Source organism: Choristoneura fumiferana, chromosome 17, assembly GCF_025370935.1.
Source record: "Choristoneura fumiferana chromosome 17, NRCan_CFum_1, whole genome shotgun sequence".
In the NCBI taxonomy this organism is placed as follows: domain Eukaryota; kingdom Metazoa; phylum Arthropoda; class Insecta; order Lepidoptera; family Tortricidae; genus Choristoneura; species Choristoneura fumiferana.
The window spans coordinates 16,969,328-16,989,744 of record NC_133488.1 but is presented as its reverse complement, the minus strand read 5'-3'; the positions used below and the strand labels follow the sequence as shown (position 1 = coordinate 16,989,744).

The window sequence follows — 20,417 nt, the reverse complement described above, 5'->3', positions numbered from 1 at the left end:
CTCTAAACTGCCACAAAACTCTTCTTTCTGGTAATAACAAACCACATAAGGTATAAGAAACAAAAGTAGATTTATCATTTGGCGACGGTAGTATGCCGATAGTGCCGATGCTCATTACTTTGCTGCTTTTAGGTATAGAAGACGGCAATTAGCATTTTAATTACGTTTTTTACTACTAATGTAAGAGTAATTAAAACCATTTTGATAAGGGAACATAAATAACTTTTTGAAAATATATAATTATTTTTATTAACAGTATTTTTCAAAGACCGGTTTATTCATGCAGTCGCAATTTTAAATTTAATACAATACAATACAATGTCTACCGTAAACTGCTACAACTTTGCCCTTTGGCCCCAACATTGCCTGATTCGATTTAGAGTCGATAACTTAGCACCCTTTAGGTTTTAAAACTTTTATCCCCCCGTAATAATAATTTCCGTGTAGATAAAAGTTCCCTTTCAACGAACCAACTACGCCCAGAACTCTATACTAACTAGGGTTGTACGCACGTATAACAAGTCATTTCAAGATGTGGACCCCTTTGTCACATCAAGAATTAAAGTCAAATTTTCAATTGTGAAAAGTATTTCCTGGTAACATACAAACACACACACACACTACACATGTTTCACACTTAATTTATTTTAGTGACACATCTTATGTATATATATATATATATATTCGTCATTTCCTATTAACTTTTTTTTTTCTTATTTAAGGTACGTTTACTCCTACTCAGGCTTATATACTTGTATTATTAAGGGAGTTCTGTTATTGGCCTTAAGATTCATTCTGTAAACTAGAATAAACATAATTGTAACGCTGTTGAACACCTCAATAAAATAAATAAATAAATAAATAAAACCTATAAGAGTGCTAAGTTATCGACTCTAAATCAACTCGGGCAATGTCGGGGCCAGAGGGCAAAGTTGAAGCAGTTTACGGTATTTATTGTACACCAGAAATAGTGATATTTACACAAAACAGGTACACAGAGAGAAAATTCCAAGGTAAGCAACAGGCGGCCTTATTAATTAGGCGGCTGTAATTTTTTTTATTATTTTATACTGCTGTAAGTACCTTGTCTAATTAAAGATCTTATTTGCTGTCAACAAGTTATTCATTAAATTTATATACCACATCTGTTGTTGTTGTCTGAATAAACATTTTCCCTCCTACGTTTTTTCTTCTTGAATCGCGACCAAGGGGGGCTAAGTCTACGAAATTCGAAAATCGAAGTTCGTGTCGTACCGTCCCTCTCACTCTCTTATTAAATAATATACGAAGTTCGAATTTTGCCAGGCACCAAATGGATCGAAGTTACGCAAGTAAGACACTTCCAAAACGCGTAACGATATTATTTTCAGAGCCTCAATCGATTTTTAATACTCGTAATTCTGCGGGGTATTGCCGATTTTTTTTCGTGAATTCTCAATTTTACATTTAATTTTATTTTCTCTATTCATTGGTTTTGGGTAGTAGTAGTACAAACTTTTATATTCATACCTACAAATTTAATCTGCATCGATAAATACCACGGGACAATTCACGCCAATTGACAAGATTTCATTTTTTTAACATCCGTTAATTACTACAGGAATCGAAAGAGTTTTGCCTCCTGAACATGGGAAAATATTTATTATAATTGATTTCTCCATTTAAAAAAAAATACAAAAAATTTAAAAAAATTGTCTGAATTTGCCAACACTACAACAGAATAGATATGTTTCCTTTGCCTTTATCACCAGAAAAAGGAGCTGTCATAATTTTGATATTGTCTCTATGCAACGTCTACGTCAGATTTACGTGATCTTTTTTTTAAGAGACTAGACTAAAGTAATGTATCTATTGTGTCGTAGTTTTGGAGTTATGCCCTTTTAGAATAAGCACATCTTAAAAAAATTGTAATAAATTAATTAATAGCTGTAGCGAAATTTTTAAAATATCAGCATTTTTCTCTTTCCAAACAGAATACAGAGAACGAATCAAATTATAGTCTTAGAAATATGAAATCTTGTCAATTGACCTAGTCCCAAAGTAAGCTTAGCAAAGCTTGTGTTACGGGTACTAAGCAACGGATAAATATAATTATGTATAATTATATAGATAGATACATACTTAAATACATATTAAATGTCCTAGAGACAACCAGTCAGAAGTCTGGACATGTCCCGCAGTCTCTAGGACGCGTGACGGGTTAAACGTACGTAAATCTACTGTGACTTACTGACAATATGCCTACAGCCGAAACTTCCAGACACATCACTCGAAAATACCATTCGAAAGTGGGCAAAATTGTGCTGAATTTGACAGATAAGTGAAATAGTCAAAATACCACGCACAGGACTTATCACGCGCTAACACACACGAGTAATATTTACCTCGACGTTTCGGCAACATTACAGTGGCCGTGGTCCTGGGCGTGGTATTTTGACTATGAGTGAAAATCACGAAAGTTTAAGACATTATAGATAAGTGGAATACTAACAAAATTACAACTAATTAGTTTGTCAACTAGTCGCATGTGTGATTTCAAAAATGCTATTTGACAGGCATGTAGATTGAATAGGGGTGCCATAATTAATTTCAGGTAATGCAAAATATTAACAAAAATATTCTAATTATAAATAAACCTGCGTAGCTCACCCATAAACTTGAGATTTGTCATTTCGTAGACCTCACGCTACTCTAGCGCTTCTAGCGGCGAATTCATACGCGATAGCCCTCATTCGACTGTATGTTTTTTTTTATTATTCATTTGTTTTGATATTGTCTTATATGCGCCGTTTTATATATTAGCGCCATCTCTTAGTCACTAGCAAATTTAATGTTTAATATCTTTGCATCTGCCATCTATTAGCGAGTAGTACGTAATGAAAGCAAAGCGCCAGTTGGTCAACTATGTATTGATCTCGTAAACTAGTAGGTGGCAGCACACGCTGAGATGGATTTATTTTTCTTTTGCAAAATTTACAAAACTGAACAAAAGAAAGCAAAAATATTACTTATGTCGCAACTTCCTTGTATTTAATTAAAATGTTTTTCTGATATGTAATTCAGATGTTTATAGTTTAGATTAAATAATTTACTAGCACTGAATCAAAAACGCCTTAACTGCGTCAGCCAGCCATAATGTCAAAAACATATGTTTATAGGTCCTACTAAATTGCATAATATTTTGCATAAAAACCCATTAGCGTATTATTTCACGCACGCCGTGAACATGTGATGTGACTCTTCAGCATTACCTGCATAATTATTAATTATAACATTTGAGTCAAATTAAACTCAATTTTCGTGAGTTCAGTATGGCTGCGAAAACGGAGTATGTCGTGACAAAAACGGTGAAAATATATGAATTGGACAACTTTGAACAATTGCTAAAGGGTGTAAAAGTTGCAGCATGCATGCTTACAGAGTCTCACCAAGTCGGTATGTAGTTAAAAGCTAGTATAATTATGAAATCTCAGCTTTTTCACGGGTTGCTGATTTCAACATAACCTATACGATGCCTTTGTGATGACTATATATAAGTTATTGTATCCTAATGATGCAGTTAATTAATGATACTACCATACTATTGTGGAATTAAAATTATCAATCAAATTTAGTAATTAAACTCATCTTTTATGAATTAAATGATATAATATTATTTCGCATACCCAATTAGATTCTTTTGCAATTAAGCTTAATACTAAATTTTCTATACCGTCACTTTTTTATTGGATTAATTTTATTGAATTTTTTTTTATAAAAAGAAAATTATTTTAGTGACCAATAAAATTACTATACCTAAGTGGGCTGGCCCCAACAACATTCTTATTATGATAGGGACTGCCTATACTTCTGTGTTGTTGCTGGTACCTGTGACTGGCACACATATATACCATGAGACAAATAAAATATTAATTGTAGTTAAAATGTTAAAGTAAATAACTATATCACCCTTTCTTTTTACCTGACTGCCTGAAGGAGGGTTATGTTTTTCGAGCTTATGTATGTATGTATGTCCATTTCTTTGGACCTCGCTGGAGCCGAAACAGCTGAAAGGATTTTAACATATGAGGTATCTGTATTTGTCATTACTGTACGAGTGTCATAGGCTATATAATATTTCAATATGGCGTCGGCAAAAACATGGCGGAGGAATGAAATTTTTTTTGTATTGTAACAATATGGGTATCAAATGAAAGCTAATAATTAGCCCATTCATAATATACGGGGTTAATATACCATTTTCACAGTAATATAAATAAAAAATACAAAATAAAACATAAAATTTAAAAAAATCAAAAACCCTGATTGCCGTAAAAACTAAAAGGAAAAAAATAAGTCTAGTGGTTTAGAACTGCTAAGTAGCTAAATTTCAGGTTAAACAGTCGGGACCCATTACTAAGAATTTTTGAGGTGGTCATGATTTAAATGGGTCCCCACTGGTTAACTTTAAATTAGCTACTTAGCAGAGTTCTAGACCACTAGACTTATTTTTATTCTTTTAGTTTTATGGCAGTCAGGTTTTTTGTTTTTTTTTTTAATTTTTTTATAATAGTAGGTTTTTCTAAATAGTACCTGTACAATTTCTATAAGTTTACTTGAAATGAATGTTTTTTTTTTACTGTTATAATATAAGGTACTAACATTGGGAGAGATTAGTATTGTGCTAATATATATTTTTAATCTACATTTTATTTTAACAGTGGATGAAGCCAGTGTAATCAAGCGCCTCAATCTTCTGAGTCTCAGCGGCCCTGCCAATGGTAACTGCTGCTCGTGCTGCGGAGTCGGCCCCTTTGAGTCCCGGCAGCAGCAGACGGCACATTACAAGAACCACTGGCACACTCACAACTTAAAGAGGAAGCTGTTTGGCAAATTACCACTTACGCTGAGACAGTTCACCTCCAGACAAGGTACCGATTACATACTCATATAGCTTGCATAAAGCTATAAAGGTAAAGCTTTCCCTGTAGCTCCTATATCATTGGCTTTCCCATATAGCCCAAATAGAGAAACACCATGTTCATTTATGGCAAAAAATGTGTAATCATTCTTATAATTCAATTAAACTTTTGGAAAAAATATAGCTCCATCTAAACTACCTATCGATGATTCCGCCAATGTTGAGGTTGAAAAAGACACTATCGGTTGGCCGTTGTAAGGTAGCTTCAGTGTTTGGTACTCGGGTGAGAACCAAAAATAAACAATACAAACATAAATTTAGTTAAAATCATTCTTATAAACGTTTAAAGAGGAAAAATTCAATGTCACCCTGAAATATAATATAATAAAAAAAAAAAAAAAAAAAAGTTAATTTCTATTTTGGTTCTAGATTCTCTTCTTTAGCAACATAAGCAATGTAGTAGTAAGTTGCTGGGTTGGATACTTTTAGGGGCTGTTTCACCATCCATTGACTAGTGTTAACTGACGGTTAAATGTGATGACGTCTCCGTCTATTCGAACAAAACAAATAGAGACGGCATCACATTTAACCATCAGTTAACAGTAATCAATGGACGGTGAAACAGCCCCTTAGCGTAACAACATCCATGCGGTAATTTGGACAATCCCAAATGTAGCAGAATATTTTAGTACCTGTTATTTTATTGTTAATTACTGTAACAAACTACCCGAATGGCATCATAGATATCTGTTACATAGGATATCAGACACTTATGGGTGTTCAAACGGGCCATGGATCTACTACCTTTTTTTCCCCAGATGCAGATGACAACTCCAGCGTGTCTGGCAGCGACTCCGAGACTGAGGGCACCAGTGGCCCCGCCACAGACTTGTTCGCCGCAGCTACTCGCCACTGTAAAGCCTTCTTTACCAACGGCCGGGGACAGGTCTTCTGTATCTATAGATGCGTGCTTCATCATAAGAAGGCAAGTTCATATCAGGGCTTGTTAACGTTACCAAATTCACACTATTAGTAACGTTAAATAACGGTAAAAATCATAAAAAATACCTAGTACCGGTATTAAAATTTAACGTTAATTGATAACTTAACATTATTTAACGTAACCTAATTACCGTTATTTTTACCGGTAAATTTACTTTACATTGTAGGGCTTGTTAACGTTACCCAATTTACATTATTATAACGATACCGAAGTAACACTATCGGTAATTTTTGCTATGCTTTCGAGTGTTGCCAATTTAGCGCGTGCATACCCGCTCGATAAATGAGGATAATCTGCCATTTAACGTTACCCAAACTTACCGGTAAATAGTAATATAAATACCGTTAAAATGATTTAACGATACTTTTGAATTAACGTTAATTTAATGACTAGCTGATAACGTTACCATTTATTATACCGGTAAAAAGTTGTATAAGTAACGGTAAATCGTTTAACGTTAATTATCATTTAACGTTAAATCGGTTTGACAGTTGGTAACGTTACCACTTTTTAACGGTATTTAAAGCCCTGGTTCATATTGATATCCATATGTCATTACATCATCAACCTGTCAATCCACTGTTGTTCATAATAGGCTTTTAACATGGCAATGGCACGCTACACTGAGCTCGATCTTCCTCTGTCGTCATTTGTTGTGCTACCAATATCATCGCCCCACCCAGCTGACACCTAGAGCGCCCTACGTTACGTATTTTGACACGCGGTTTTCATTCAAGAACTGGTCGGCCAGTGGCGGTATCAGACCCTATATGTACCCACTACGAAGTACAAAATTCGAAATTCGTATGTTGCCGGGCGCCGGGACGCTTGTATTATTATTTCTCATTCAGAAAAGTAACTTTTCCTCCCTAACGAGAGGGCTCAAATTGCAACTTTTCTGTGCAAAAGCAATTTTTTGAAGTTGATAATTGTAAAACTACGCTAATTTCTATGCTGGTTGCTCTTTAATTATATTTATAATTGTTTAATTTCAATTTTCGTTATACTCGGTGTGAAAAGTTGTAGGTATGAGTCACTCGGGAGTAAAATTATTTTAATCTTGGGCGTTAACACTCGAATCCCTCGTTACGCTCAGGATTCTACTTTAGAATCTCTCGCTACACTCAGGATTCTATTGTAGAATTCTTCGCTACATTTCGGACTACCTCGCCGTAAGTCATTTTGCTCCCTTGTGACACAAATAACTATTTAAGTAATAGGAGAGTGAGAGGGACGGTCCGATACGAAATTCGATTTTTCGAATTTCGTAGTAGCCCCCCAGTTCTGCGGCATACATATATGACCTGCTGCAGATTGCCATTTCAGCAATGTTGATATTGTCCAATGCTGAAGAGTGCTGGTAGTGGCTTTAGCAGCACTAGCGTAGATGTCATGTACCACCACTGTACCACCAACGGTTTTTTTTAGCTGTTAACTTCATTGGCGAGATGGAACTGGGAAAATAATGAAGTACGGATGGTAGTGCATTATAATTTTCCATCTGGAAAAGTCGGATCTCAGTTGGAATATGGCGGCAGCCGAAGTGACAATCAATTATTGTATTAAATGAGCGTCATTTTCACATCTATTAATATGCATAATTTAGGGGCTGTTTCACCATCTATTGATTAGTGTTAACTTAACTGGCGGTTAGGTGTGATGCCGTCTCTATTTGTTTTGTTCGAATAGACGGAGACGGCATCACATTTAACCGTCGGTTAACGCCAATCAATGGATGGTGAATCAGCCCCTTAGTGTCAAATGTCTAAATAAAAAAAATACGGCTGTACGATCGCGATGAGTTCTTAAAGCTAGCTCTCTCAGAGAACGATAAATACGAAATTGTCCGATAAAGTACGATGGATGAAGTTTGCTCGCTTGATAAAAAAAAATAAAGCTTCAAACGTACTGACAGCGGTGGTGGAGCAGCACGCGCGGCGCGAAGGTGGTACCGGTTCTAATATTAGAACTAACATGAACGAGCCCGCATATACCGCGCCACGCTTATTTCCCGCGCGGTATTCTATGCGGACTCTTTCATGTTCGCTCGAATATTACAACCAGTACCGCCTCCGCGATGCGCCGCGCCAGTCCGCCACCGCTGCCAGTGCGTTTCAAGCTTAAGTTAAAAGAGAAAAGCTGTGTTGAGAGATACCGCTCTTCCAAGTATATGTATTAAGTACCTTATTCTATTGATCAAGGTGAAATGATTCTCTATTATTGATTCTGTTATTGCAACTCATATTTTCATCACACTTGCTCGTGAACAGTGTCGTAATCGTAACATGCAGGCTACCTTGGTTGAAATCCCCCAAATAAAACCCTCGACCTTAATGTGCTTGTCATGAAACCCGTGGTCGGTAAATGAGTCATTGCCCGTACCTACTAATTTTCTTGTTATGAAGCCCAAGGTCAGTAAATGAGTTTATTACTGCTTGGCGTGCAGGAGCGCCTGCAGTAGCGCGGCGCGCGCACGTCGTGCACATGCTGCGTCGGCGGGGAGCTGGCTCTGCCAAGAGCGTAGTCAGCGGTATCGGCAATTATTTAAAGAATATTAGTTTTTGTTTTACAAATATACAATTTGACTAGCAAATGTGATGAAAAACATTGTATGTCGCACGGGCGGTACCAGAATTACGAACATCGACTCATTAAAGAGACTCTCGTTCGTAATTCCTTATTTACCGCCCTTAAGACACAATGTACTATTATCCCCTATAGGAGGAGTTATCGACGGACGGGGACGGGCGCGCTTGGATTAAGCGGTGCTCGCGGCTCGCCACGCCGGGCTTCCAGCGCTGGGCCGTGTTCATGGTCTCCGGGGGACACTTCGCCGGCGCTGTCTTCTCAGGTCATTGCCACTATATCCGACCGCGATTAGAATAGGAATGGGAAGTGCCGCAAGTTGGAACCAGCTTCCTGGGGGGTCAATCAACATTTTAGTGTTGTTATTCTGTCCCAGGACAACGCAGGAGACGTCAGTACCACTACCATGAATTTACAGTGACCGTACTCGATAGCGGCGGCGTAAATTATTTGTAGAGGCGATTTACAATTCTCCACGGGTATTACGGGGTAATTCTGATGGTAGTGGTACAGGGATATTATTATACAGATCTGTTCACTCACGAAGGCGCGCCCCTCCACAGCTAATTATCAATGTGCACCACGTACCTACACAATGTCTTAGTTTCAGTGTGCGTGACTGACGGTACGCTTGCGACTGAGGATACGTTCGAGCTACGCACACATAGACTTTTCTTACGGATACGTTTACAACTACAATTATAAAATGTGGAGTGGCGCGCCTTTGCGAGTGAACAGATCTGTACTTGCTCAGAAAAATGTTTGCAATGTTATACTAAAAGCGTACTTAGGAGATGAGTCATGGAGGAATAGGGATGTTCTCGACAGGGGTAGACAATTACTTTTAAGAAGGGTCCGAGAATGTTGTTTAAAATTTTATCAAGGTCTAGAACTTTTTTTTGTGATAAAGTATTATTTATTTATATGCAAATAAGTAACGTACCTAAATAAGTAACGTAGATAAATACCTATATTCAAAGACACTTGGCGGTCCGAGGCTAGGCCTTTCGCGGTCCGCCTATTGCCGGCCCTTGCCTTACTCGTACGATATATTGTGTGTGGTGTAGGAGGCGCCGCGGTGATCCACAAGACGCACCACTCGTATGTGACGCGGCGAGGGCAGGGGCAGGCGCAGGCCTCGCGGGACCAGCACGGCAACGCGCCAAAGTCCGCCGGAGCCAGCCTCCGGAGATACAATCAGGCGCAGTTCATAGAGGTGAGCTGAGTGAAGCACCTAAGAGCGCGTTCACACTGGTGGGAACCGCGTGGTTTCAAAATCGCGCGATCCCCGCACGGTTTGAAACGCAAAAATGTGTACTATTCAGATACCGCGGTTGTTTAGCGATTGGCCTTTCAGTTTCAAGATGGCCATCGAATAGGAAATATTGTTTCTGTGGTTGTTTACAATAAAGAAAATGATAAAAAGGTGATACTGGGTGCATCCACTAGTTTTGTGACCGATTCAAACATGGCTATTTCGTAAAAAAAAAATTTCAGGGTACCTCCCATAGACATAGAGTGGGGGTGATTTTTTTTTCTCATCCAACCTGTGGGGTATCGTTGGATAGGTCTTTTAAAACTATTAGGGGGTTACTAAAACTTAAGTAATAAAGTAAATTAAATTATAAAAATTAAGTAATATTTTTCGTAATGGCTACGGAACCCTATTTTGGGCTTGTTTGACACGCTCTTGGCCGGTTTTTTTATTTTTGACTCATACCTTCCAAACAGGTGCTTAATTAATATACTCAGCGGCATAAAATTTGGCCCACCGTACATTCAAAATTACCATTAACGCTAATATACAGGGTGGATTTCGACGAGGGACCTTTGCAGAGATATTGCATCGTTTGAGTGATACACAGTCGATTTATAATGTTTAGATACTTAAACAAAGTAAAAAAAAAATACACAAAATTCACTCATTTTTAACCATGGTGATAACCCTATATTGCATTTGCACATAACGGCAAGATGGCTAGATTAAGGAATCGCCGTCGGGAAAACTCGGGATATTTCGTTTATTTCCGAGAGTTGTTGTCATCGTACTGATGTAAAAATGACACGTAAAAGTCAAATAAATCAAATAAAATGCAAAAATACGAATATCAGTTACTTTATTACAATGTTTACATACGGTGTTCAAATGTTCCTCCGTGTCTAATAATACACGCTGCAGCCCGTGCCTGAGAATGTCGGTCGGTGCACATGCGATAATGTCTGCTCTTCACGATTTTGTCTACGAAGATTGTCGAAGGCAGCAATCAACCTTTGTTTCATTTCGTCCGCAGTATTGCATTTCGTTTAGTAAACCGCTTTCATCGCTCCAAATAATATGCCTGATAAAATCACGTTCTTCCACTGTTTTTTGCAATAGCCACCGGCAATAAAGCTTCAACCCTCTGTATTTTGTAAGGGTGAAGGCGGGCACGTTTAAGAACTTTTAGTACTGCGGTATGACTTATTTAGAAATGTCGACCAGCTGATCTCGAACTTTTTCTTGGATTCCGCTCAAAATACCGCAGTATTCTTTCTTCAAGTCTAGCCGCAAGACGAATAACGGGTCCTCCACGTTGATCGTCCTGAGCTGTTCTTGGTACAACGGGCTGATTGTTGGCGACACGATCAAAAGCACGTAAAATTGTCCTACGACCTATGTTTCCCTGTAACGTCGTCAAGCTTCAGCCGCATGATAATTGCAGCTCGCGTATAACATGAGCAAATTTAAATATCCACGTGCATCTAACAAAGGCATGTATAGGAAGCAGTATACACACTCTCATCTATGAACTTAAATGTCAATTTCATTTCAAACATCATATTTATGATATGTTTATGATCGATTTTCAATCATGCAAAGAGTTTCGATAGTTGTAAAAAATGCATTGATTCTATCTCGGCTCGGCGAATGAAGAGTCCTATGACAACCTATTACTACAACTTTAGTGCAATATCCGCCAAATATGTTAAGTATTAAATTTTTTGACGATAACCAAAATAAAATAAAAAACAAGGACAGCTTATTGTATGAATTGCTGATCAACCAGGGAACAATTTCAATTCATTCGAAAATAATTTGATGAAGCGAGTTAACGAACTAAAACCTTTTTATCAGTTTAGGTAGGTAAAGAGAGACATTTTATTTATGATGAAAGAGGTTACTATCTTCTTTAATTGTTTATGACGATTGAGTACATTCGAGTGAATGTCAATGTCATGTCATGTCATGTGAGTTATTTGTTGTGGTTATAATTATTAATTAACTAAGAAATTACATAAATACTCCAGAGACAATCACCTCTGCCAATCCTGCAACGATTTTTTTAGCGTTGCACGCAGACCTAAGAATGGACAAATCTGTGGGACAAATGGCAACACATTAACGTAATATCCTGACGTCTAAAGATTGTTTACAAGTAAGAACATTGACCCAGCCACCTGTTTAGGGTTGGCACAAAGTAGTTTTTGGTATGAATGTTTAAAAGGCTATAACTTGAAAACGGTAACATATATTTCCATAGTTTCTATGGGAGAAATATAGTGCTAAGGTTGAACTATCTGCCAGTTCCGCAAAGGTCCCTCGTCGAATTCCACCCTGTATAATTTATCCACAACATAAGATACAACAATATGATAGGAAATAAAATAAATAAAAATAGGGGCATTGTCGTCCCGGCTGATAGAGACCTCAGGAGACCCCAGAGCTGGCGCTTACCTCTCCCAGCGAGTTTCTCTGACTGTACAGAGAGGTAATACCGCCAGTGTGCTGGGGTCTATGCCGCAGGAGGGCCTCTTAGATGGTGTTTTCTTTTTATAGTTAGGTATATTTATGTAGTTTTTATTAATTCAAAATTACCTATTACTGGATACATTTTAGGGCCAGATTTTTGCCGCTATGTGGGCAAAGCCACGGGCACAAGCCATGAAGATAAAATCATAACTTACGTATCTTTTCTAGCACGTACAAGACATCATATCTAGCTGGGCCGAGGATCTAGCGGGGTGCTCCATAATCCTGTACCGAGCCGTCGGCCCTATCAACCAGGGAGCCCTGTTTGGGAAGACCTCTCCCCTCTCCAAGGATGACCCTCGTATCAGGGTGCTCCCCTTCCCCACCAGGAAACCCACGTATAAGGAGATACAGAGGGTACACGAGACAGTAGCTAGCGTTGAGGTCTATGGTAAGTACGTGTACCTTATTGTATGCTAGTGATAGTCCTTGTAGAACCAGTTTTGTGTACAATTCGACCCAGAGAGGTTTTGCCCACATGTACCCCTTAGTTCGTTGGTTTCTAATCTTTTGCAATCTACCCTTGAAAATTTTAGTAATTTGTCAATTATACCTAAGAAGAATGAGGCTCTTGCCAGATGTCAAGAGTTAAACAAATGGTTGATGAACATAATATTAGATGAGAAGCAGACATACAACATTATAGGTATTTCATCCAGTTACCCTTTGAACGATTCACAGTTTTACACCAGTGCTTTAGTTACTCTGTGGCAGATAGACAGAAAAATAGGATATTTGTCAGAAGGCATTCTCGTTATGCCCAATACACGTCAAATAAAAATAAAGGAACTTAAGAAACTTACTAATGCTTTCGCGGACTGGAATTTGCCCACGAGCTGCATTTCCCAACTTTGCCCTGCCGTAAAACCTAATTTCCAGTTAGATCATGGTGATGCCTGACGTTTCTTTTGAAAAAGTCTTTTACAAAATGCAAGCTACTATAACTTGATTTTGTTTTTAACCACTTAGATACGATGGAACTCTTCCAAAAAGCCTTAATAGCGTCGACAACAAGGCCACCGGCGAAAACTAACTCTGACACTAGTATAGAGCGCGGAAAGAAGACACAGAAGAGCCCATGCAAACCCATAGACAGGGCAAAATCAAGGTAAAAACATATCTTACTAACCTACTGACCCGTAGTAAGTAAAATCTATTCACAATAATTATGTATTTGCGTAATAAATTTTTTGACAATTGCAGCTAGTTACAATTAATTTCAAAAATTAGCGATAATAATCAATTTTACAAAAACATTTATTTTAACATTGTAACCATTCCTATTTTAGAGAGCGCCCTCCCAGAGACCTACCCACCCAAATGCTGTCAAGCGAGGACGAAGGGCCCTGTTACATTGACTCCGAAACACCAGTCGGATGGATAAAGACGCTCTCCGAACAGACTTCTAAAGGCATCATCACTAACTCCCGCAAAGATTTAATACATGACGTAATTGTGGCACGACCCGTTAGCTCCGATAGTGAAGGAGAGAAAGTACAGGAAAAGAAAGAAGTCAAGAAAAAGAGGAAAAAGAAAGAAGACAACAAGGAGGAGAAGAAAGGAGGGATAGAAAAGAAGCAGCCGCCGAAGATAGCTAGTAATGTGAAAAAGGTAAGTACTTTCTGACGATGACGAGGCAGATTAACTTTGTAGAAATAAAAAAGTTCAGTCCAGAGGCCAGTCAAAGCTGGCCAAAAGATATTCTAGGTAGGCAAAATTTTTAAGTCTCAGGCGGCCGGGGTCACTACTTCTAGCCTTTGGGTCCCGTGGGCCTGGGTTTGGCCCGCCTTGTTATAGTTTGTCCCGTAATTTTTTTTATTTCCTGAAACTGAAATTTTGACATAATTTCTGTTTTTCAGATGTGGAAACTGATATCAGGCGAGGAGAACTCCCTGGAGACTATCTTGGAAACGTGGGAGGGTTCCTTAGAGGAGGCGTGCAACATTAAAGATCCGGTTGATGGCAACACTGCGCTGCATAAAGCCGCCATAGCTTCTAAACCGGAGATGGTCACGTAAGTTTATATTACGCTAAGTCTCAAGATGCAGTAGGAATATGGAATTGAACCAATTGGGCTTTTGGGACTATTTGTAACTTTTTTAAATTGTTACAATATGAGTAGGTACTTATCAAATGAAAGCTGAGTATGAATTAAAAACAAATACTCATAAAAAAACCAACAGCCTTAAAAATAATTTTATAAAACTAAAAAGGAACAAAACAAGTGTAGTAATTTAAAACTTTGTTAAGTAAATTAAACTTCAACAGTGAGGACTCATTCAAAATCGTGAACAGCTCAAAAATTCCCAGTAATATAGGTTCCGACTGTTAAAGTTGTAGTTACTTAACAGAGTTTTAGACCATTAGACTTGTTTATCGTTTTAAGATTTGTTTAAAGTTTTTTAAAGCAGTCAAGTTTTTTTTTATTAGTTACCTATTTAAACTATTTTTTTTTACTAGAATCCCCTTATTGTATTATAGTGCTTACGCTAGCTGGCGCGGGTGCACGGAGCGGGCGTAACGACTGCCGGCCCGGGTACAGATAAAATCCGTCGTACGCGTACAGTTAGCGCTGCTCATTCTATTTTTCAATAGGCGTCCACCCACTTCGTGCAAACCGCGTCATCTAGCGTAGCGTCTGTTATGTATGTCCTTTAGTCAAATCCTGTCCGTCGGCGGAGACCCTTGTTTGAAGAACAACCAACTGCAAACTCCTTACGCGGCGGCACCGCAACAGGACACCCGGATAGCCTTCCGGTTATTCCAGGCATTGCATCCGGACAAGTACAACTATTCTAAGGTAACTATAATAGGACCAGTTATTGTTTTAGCATTTTTATGACAGTTCACCAGAATGACATCAGAGAAACAACAATCCAATCGATCTATCTTGTAACTACATTTATAGAGAAATTATTATTCGTATATATTTATTAATTTGTATGTATGTATGTATGTAAACTCTTTATTGTACAAAAGAAAATTAACAAAATACAACTGACAAACTTTAAGATACTTGTACAAAGGCGGACTTATCCCTTATTTGTTACGGGGATCTCTGTAAAGCAAAGCGGGCCAAACCCCAAGTCAAGGTCAAGGCATTTGAATTTGCCCGCCAAAACGCGTTGATCGGCCAGCCGGCTGTTAGCACGACTAATTTTTGTAGTTGAAAGAGGTGGCCAGGTACCGTTTCGGACTTCAAAAAATTTGCCCACCTAAAAAGTCTATTGGCCATCCTTGTTGTGAAGCTTAGTCGTTCTCTTTCGCCCGAATATGCGAAGCGAACCAAGAGGACGTCAATTGTGAGTCGTCATTTTCATTTTTGGGCGACGGTAATCTAATCACTTAACAACATTGGAACCGTCTGCTCGTTTGTCTGCTGTTTATTACATAAAAAAAATCGTATATCAAAGCGCCTGAACCTAAAACCTGATATTGCAACCATTTTCAATTTAAGAGCGCTTATACCTGCTGAGCTGGCAACGTTGCTTTTTGTTAGTTTTTCACGATTATTCCATAAAAATTGAATGAAAATTAAAAATGTGGTCTGATAGAACTGTTCTAAATATATAACTTAATGTGTCTAATCTAATAATTATTCGTGATAGACTTTTATATTCCAAAAAATAAACAAACTAGCTTAAAAAATATCGCATTGTAGACAAACGCGTTCGGTCCATCTGATGGCAAGCAAGAAACTACATGGCAAACAACAACTTACAGACTTTAATGCATGATTTTTTTGTGTAATTTCCTAATATTTTTTATATTAATACAGGGCAACAGCCCGCGACTCCGGCCGCGTAGTATTCGTTTATCGCTATCCAGCGAGAACTATGAAATTTTCCGGGATAAAAACTATCCTATGTCCCTTCCCGGGACTCAAACTATCTGTATACCGAATTTCATCTAGATTGGTTCAGCGGTTTAGACGTGATTGAGTAACAAACATCCAAATCTCCAAACATTCTTAACAAACTTTTACATTTATAATATTATCAGTAGGATTAATTTTTCGATATAAAGCCACGAGCCATTAAAATATGCGATGTAGATCTGCATAATAATGCATTTAAGGGTTAAAACTGCTGAACTAAGTTTAGAGTCAAAGTCTAAATAATCTTTATTCAATTTAGGCTGTAACAAACACTTATGACTTATGATTTTGAATGTCGAAAATCTACAACCAGTTCGGAAAGGTCTCTGTTGAGAAGAATCCGGCAAGAAACTCCACAAGATAATTATTACGTTGGTGTACAATATTTTTTCTTTGACAGTCTCAAATCCCAGGTCCGATAACACCGGAACTTCTAGAACAAGAGAAAGAGAAGAAGGCGCAACAGAAGAAGGCAAAGCGGCAGAGAGAAAAGGAGAAGCAAGTGGAGAAGATAAAGACGAACAATTTTTTGCAGCTCACAGACTCTGAGAAGGTAAGTAAACACCAAGTCATATCACATCCGTGGAGAGTTTTTTATAAGTAGGTATTTAAAAATAAAATCTAGTAGACGTCGGAAATATTTTTCTTTTTTTTTTATTATGAGAGGGAGGTAAATGAGCAATTGGGTCATCTGGTGAGAAATTATCATCAAAATCATAATTAGTATCTGTTTACCTTTAGCGAAAGGCTTAAATTTCGAATCTAATTTCTCACTAAAATCCGGCTTTCACACGACCCTCTGCGTAAGAGGCCATTATGTCAAACCACTGGGGTGCCGTGGCTTTTTCTCCTACCTGCGTACACCTGTGAGCTCAATGGGTGAGTGAAGTTCCCAATCCGAACTGGGCCAGCGTGGAAACTAGTCATCTCAATCTGAGAGGAGGCCTGTGCACAGCAGTACTATGACGTGTATTGTTTATGCCGGAAATGGTGGTAAAAACAGGTTTTTTTTTATATTTTTTCATCACACTTGCTCGTAAACAGTGTCATAACATGCAGGCTACCTTGGTTGCAACGCCCCAAATAAAACCCTCGACCTTAATGTGCTTGTCATGAAACCCGTGGTCGGTAAATGAGTCATTGGCCGTACTAATTTTCTTGTCATGAAGCCCAAGGTCGGTAAGTGAGTTTGATACTGCATGGCGTGCTGGTCGTGCTGTAGTGCAGGAGCGCGGCGCGCGCACGGCGGGCGCATGGTCAGGCTGGGGTAGGGCGGCGCGGAGGCTGGCGCTGCCAAGAGCGTAGTCAGCGGTATCGGCAATTTTTGAAAAAATATTAGTTTTTCTTTTACAAATATACAATTTTACTCGCAAATGTGATGAAAAACATTGTATGTCGCACGGGCGGTACTAGAATTACGAACATCGACTCATTAAAGCCCTCAGTCTTCGACTTCGGGCTTCTAATAGACTCTCGTTCGTAATTCCTTGTTTACCGCCCTTAAGACACAATGTACTATTACAATTTTCATTTTCTGACAGTTGCATTTTTATTGTAAATTGCTCTTACCATTTTTAACGTCTTTTTGGCATCTTAATAATTTTAAGAGGAGATATTTTTTGTATCGTTTTTTGATGATTTTTCCTTTAATCAGACCAATAACTTTGCTTACAATACATTAGCACCACAGTTTGGGAACAAGGACTAGACAACATGTTTTTTTATCTATATCCTAAGTAAACATTACTTCCCGATCATTAATCAAACAATTATATCCCTCTCAGTTAACACGACCTACTATATTTTTATACAATGTTATTTCACATGTTATGCTTCAAATTTCTCACGAGAATTCCAACAAATATCCAAAGACAAAAGTGTGAAATCACACATCCATACTAATATTATAAATGCGATAGTGTGTTTGTGTGTTTGTCCGTCTTTCACGCCGTAACGGAGCAACGGATTTACGTGATTTTTGGCATAGAGATAGGTAGTTTATGGGCCCGAGAGTGACATAGGCTACTTTTTATTCCGGAAAAATGCACAGTTCCTGAGGGAACAGCGCGCGATAACCGAATACCACGCGGGCGGAGCCGTGGGCAAAAGCTAGTAAACAATATGGAAGCGACATCCCTAACTTGTGCTTTGAAAGTAAAATGATGTAAGTAAAAAACAAAGCAGTTTAAATTAAAATTCTGTGACGCCATGACACGCGGTCCAAATGTGTGTAAGTTTTTTTGTTGTGGGTACTAACTTTGATATTGATTTGTTTTCTTCTAAAGGTAAAAGCCAATGAGCTTCGATGTTTCCTCTGCGGCAACCAACTGCCGAAAGATGCGTTCCAGTATGATTCATACAAGTTTTGTACAATACGTTGCCTGCAGAACCATAGAAATATAAGACCTTTACAAATGAGTGTGTAGCGATATTTTTATGTATACGTCTTTTAAATGCATTGAATTGGTAAAATTTCAAAACATGTACAATTAAAATACAAACACACCAATATTAATAGTGTACCATGAGTATTGGTCGCAAATACGCTGAGAAGTAACAAAAAGTATGAAAAACATTATTTAGTAGTTAAGTAAAATTCATCGCAAAATTACCTATAATTGTATGTATTCTGCTAGAAAATGTGTTTGTCAATCAAGTTTGTTACCACATAGCTCGAATAAATAATAAGTCAGGAATAGTAATTGCGTTAGAAAAATGGCCTTGCGTGTCCTAGAAGGCGTGGTTTAAAAACCGTGTTCTGCGCGCCGTCTGACATTGCACCACGCGCCCAAACCAATACCTGCTTTTTTTCTGAATTTTAACCAATCAACAAGCGCGTCAATTTGCAACCTCGAAATTGATTCGTATTTGAATCATAAGTTGTTGGTTTAAAGTATGGCCACTTTTTGTGTGGATTTTGTTTTGAGCTACGCTTCCTGACTTATTATTTATTCGTAGCCATATAGATGAAAATCAGATATGTACCTACCTATATAAATCTACATTTATAGTCACCAAAAAATTGCTTTACCTCTAAAAGCTTTTTCGTATGTAAATTTTTTGGAGTAACATGAACATCACAGTCCCTGTGTTGTGATTTCTAATCTGTTGCGTAGAACATAAACTGTTTTCAAATCGTAGTGTATTAATTTAAACCAAGGTATAGAAATTGTGAAATTAAATTGGTCAGTTTTGCAGACCGCGATGACCTTTATGTATAATTGTGAGCTCCAAATTGACGAATATTAGGTATATCTGTAATCCAATGATTTGCTTATGAAAAATAATAGAAAAATTTCGAGTACCTTGTAGTATTACACAGTGACTTTTATGTAACTCAGAGGTTCCCAAAGTTATTTCATTTGACGCCCACTTTGAAAATCAGTTGTTTTGTAGCGCCCCAATTTTTTTAGGGTTCCGTAGCCAAAATGGCATAAACGGAACCCTTATATAGTTTCGCCATGTCTGTCTGTCATTCCGTCCGCGGCTTTGCTCAGGCACTATCAAAGGAAGTTGTAATTTTGCACGAATATATATGTAAATTGTAAACTATGCGGATAAAATGGTTCAATAAAAAATTAAAAAAAGTTTTTTTTAGAGTTACAATAGACGTAAAGTAGGGGTGTTTTTTTTCTCATCTAATCTTGTAGTTTGGGGTTGACTCAGTGATTCGTTTGCAAAATATTCAACTTTAAAGTGCAAATTTTCATTAAAGTCGAGCGTCCCCCCTCTAAAATCTAAACCGGTGGGTGGAAAAAATTGGAAAAATTCAGGATGGTAGTAAGTTAATCAAACTTAGAAGGAAAACTATAACGGTTAAGTTTTCTTGAGAATTATTAGTAGTTTAAGAGTAAATAGCAGCCTAAGGTATAAAATATACCTAAGTACAGTCACCAGCACCAATATCTGACACAACAAGCGTGCATAAATATCTGATACGACTCTATTTCTAGCGCCGGAAGGACGTGTCAGATATTTTTTCACGCTCCGCTGTGGCAGATATTAATGCTGGTGACTGTACCTAAACTTGGAATATTCCGTACAAAATACGAAATCCTTCCTAGAAAAATATTACTTAATTTTTTCGTAATGGGTACGGAATCCTAATTCGGGCGTGTCCGACACGCTCTTGGCCGGTTTTGTTTTTTGTCGCCTAAAAACTTCAATAACATATTAGTCTCGCCTAATGAAGGCACAAAGGTGAAGTTTTTTCTGAGCCCCTTACCGCCCCCTCTAGGCCTCCAGTGCCCACACAAGGGGG

At 38.0% G+C, this 20,417-nt stretch overlaps 1 protein-coding gene across 1 annotated transcript; it reads left to right on the top strand.

Moving 5' to 3' along the window:
- The first annotated feature begins 3,136 nt into the window (after positions 1-3,136).
- On the top strand, positions 3,137-20,391 carry LOC141436852 (tRNA endonuclease ANKZF1-like). The gene is made up of 12 exons (XM_074099929.1): positions 3,137-3,435; positions 4,701-4,910; positions 5,719-5,885; positions 8,625-8,754; positions 9,557-9,705; positions 12,448-12,670; positions 13,249-13,387; positions 13,569-13,890; positions 14,139-14,293; positions 14,938-15,079; positions 16,557-16,709; positions 18,442-20,391. Exons 1-12 carry the CDS (start codon positions 3,312-3,314, stop codon positions 18,580-18,582), a joined length of 2,055 nt encoding a protein of 684 aa, XP_073956030.1. The 5' UTR covers positions 3,137-3,311; the 3' UTR covers positions 18,583-20,391.
- Positions 20,392-20,417: the final 26 nt, after the last annotated feature.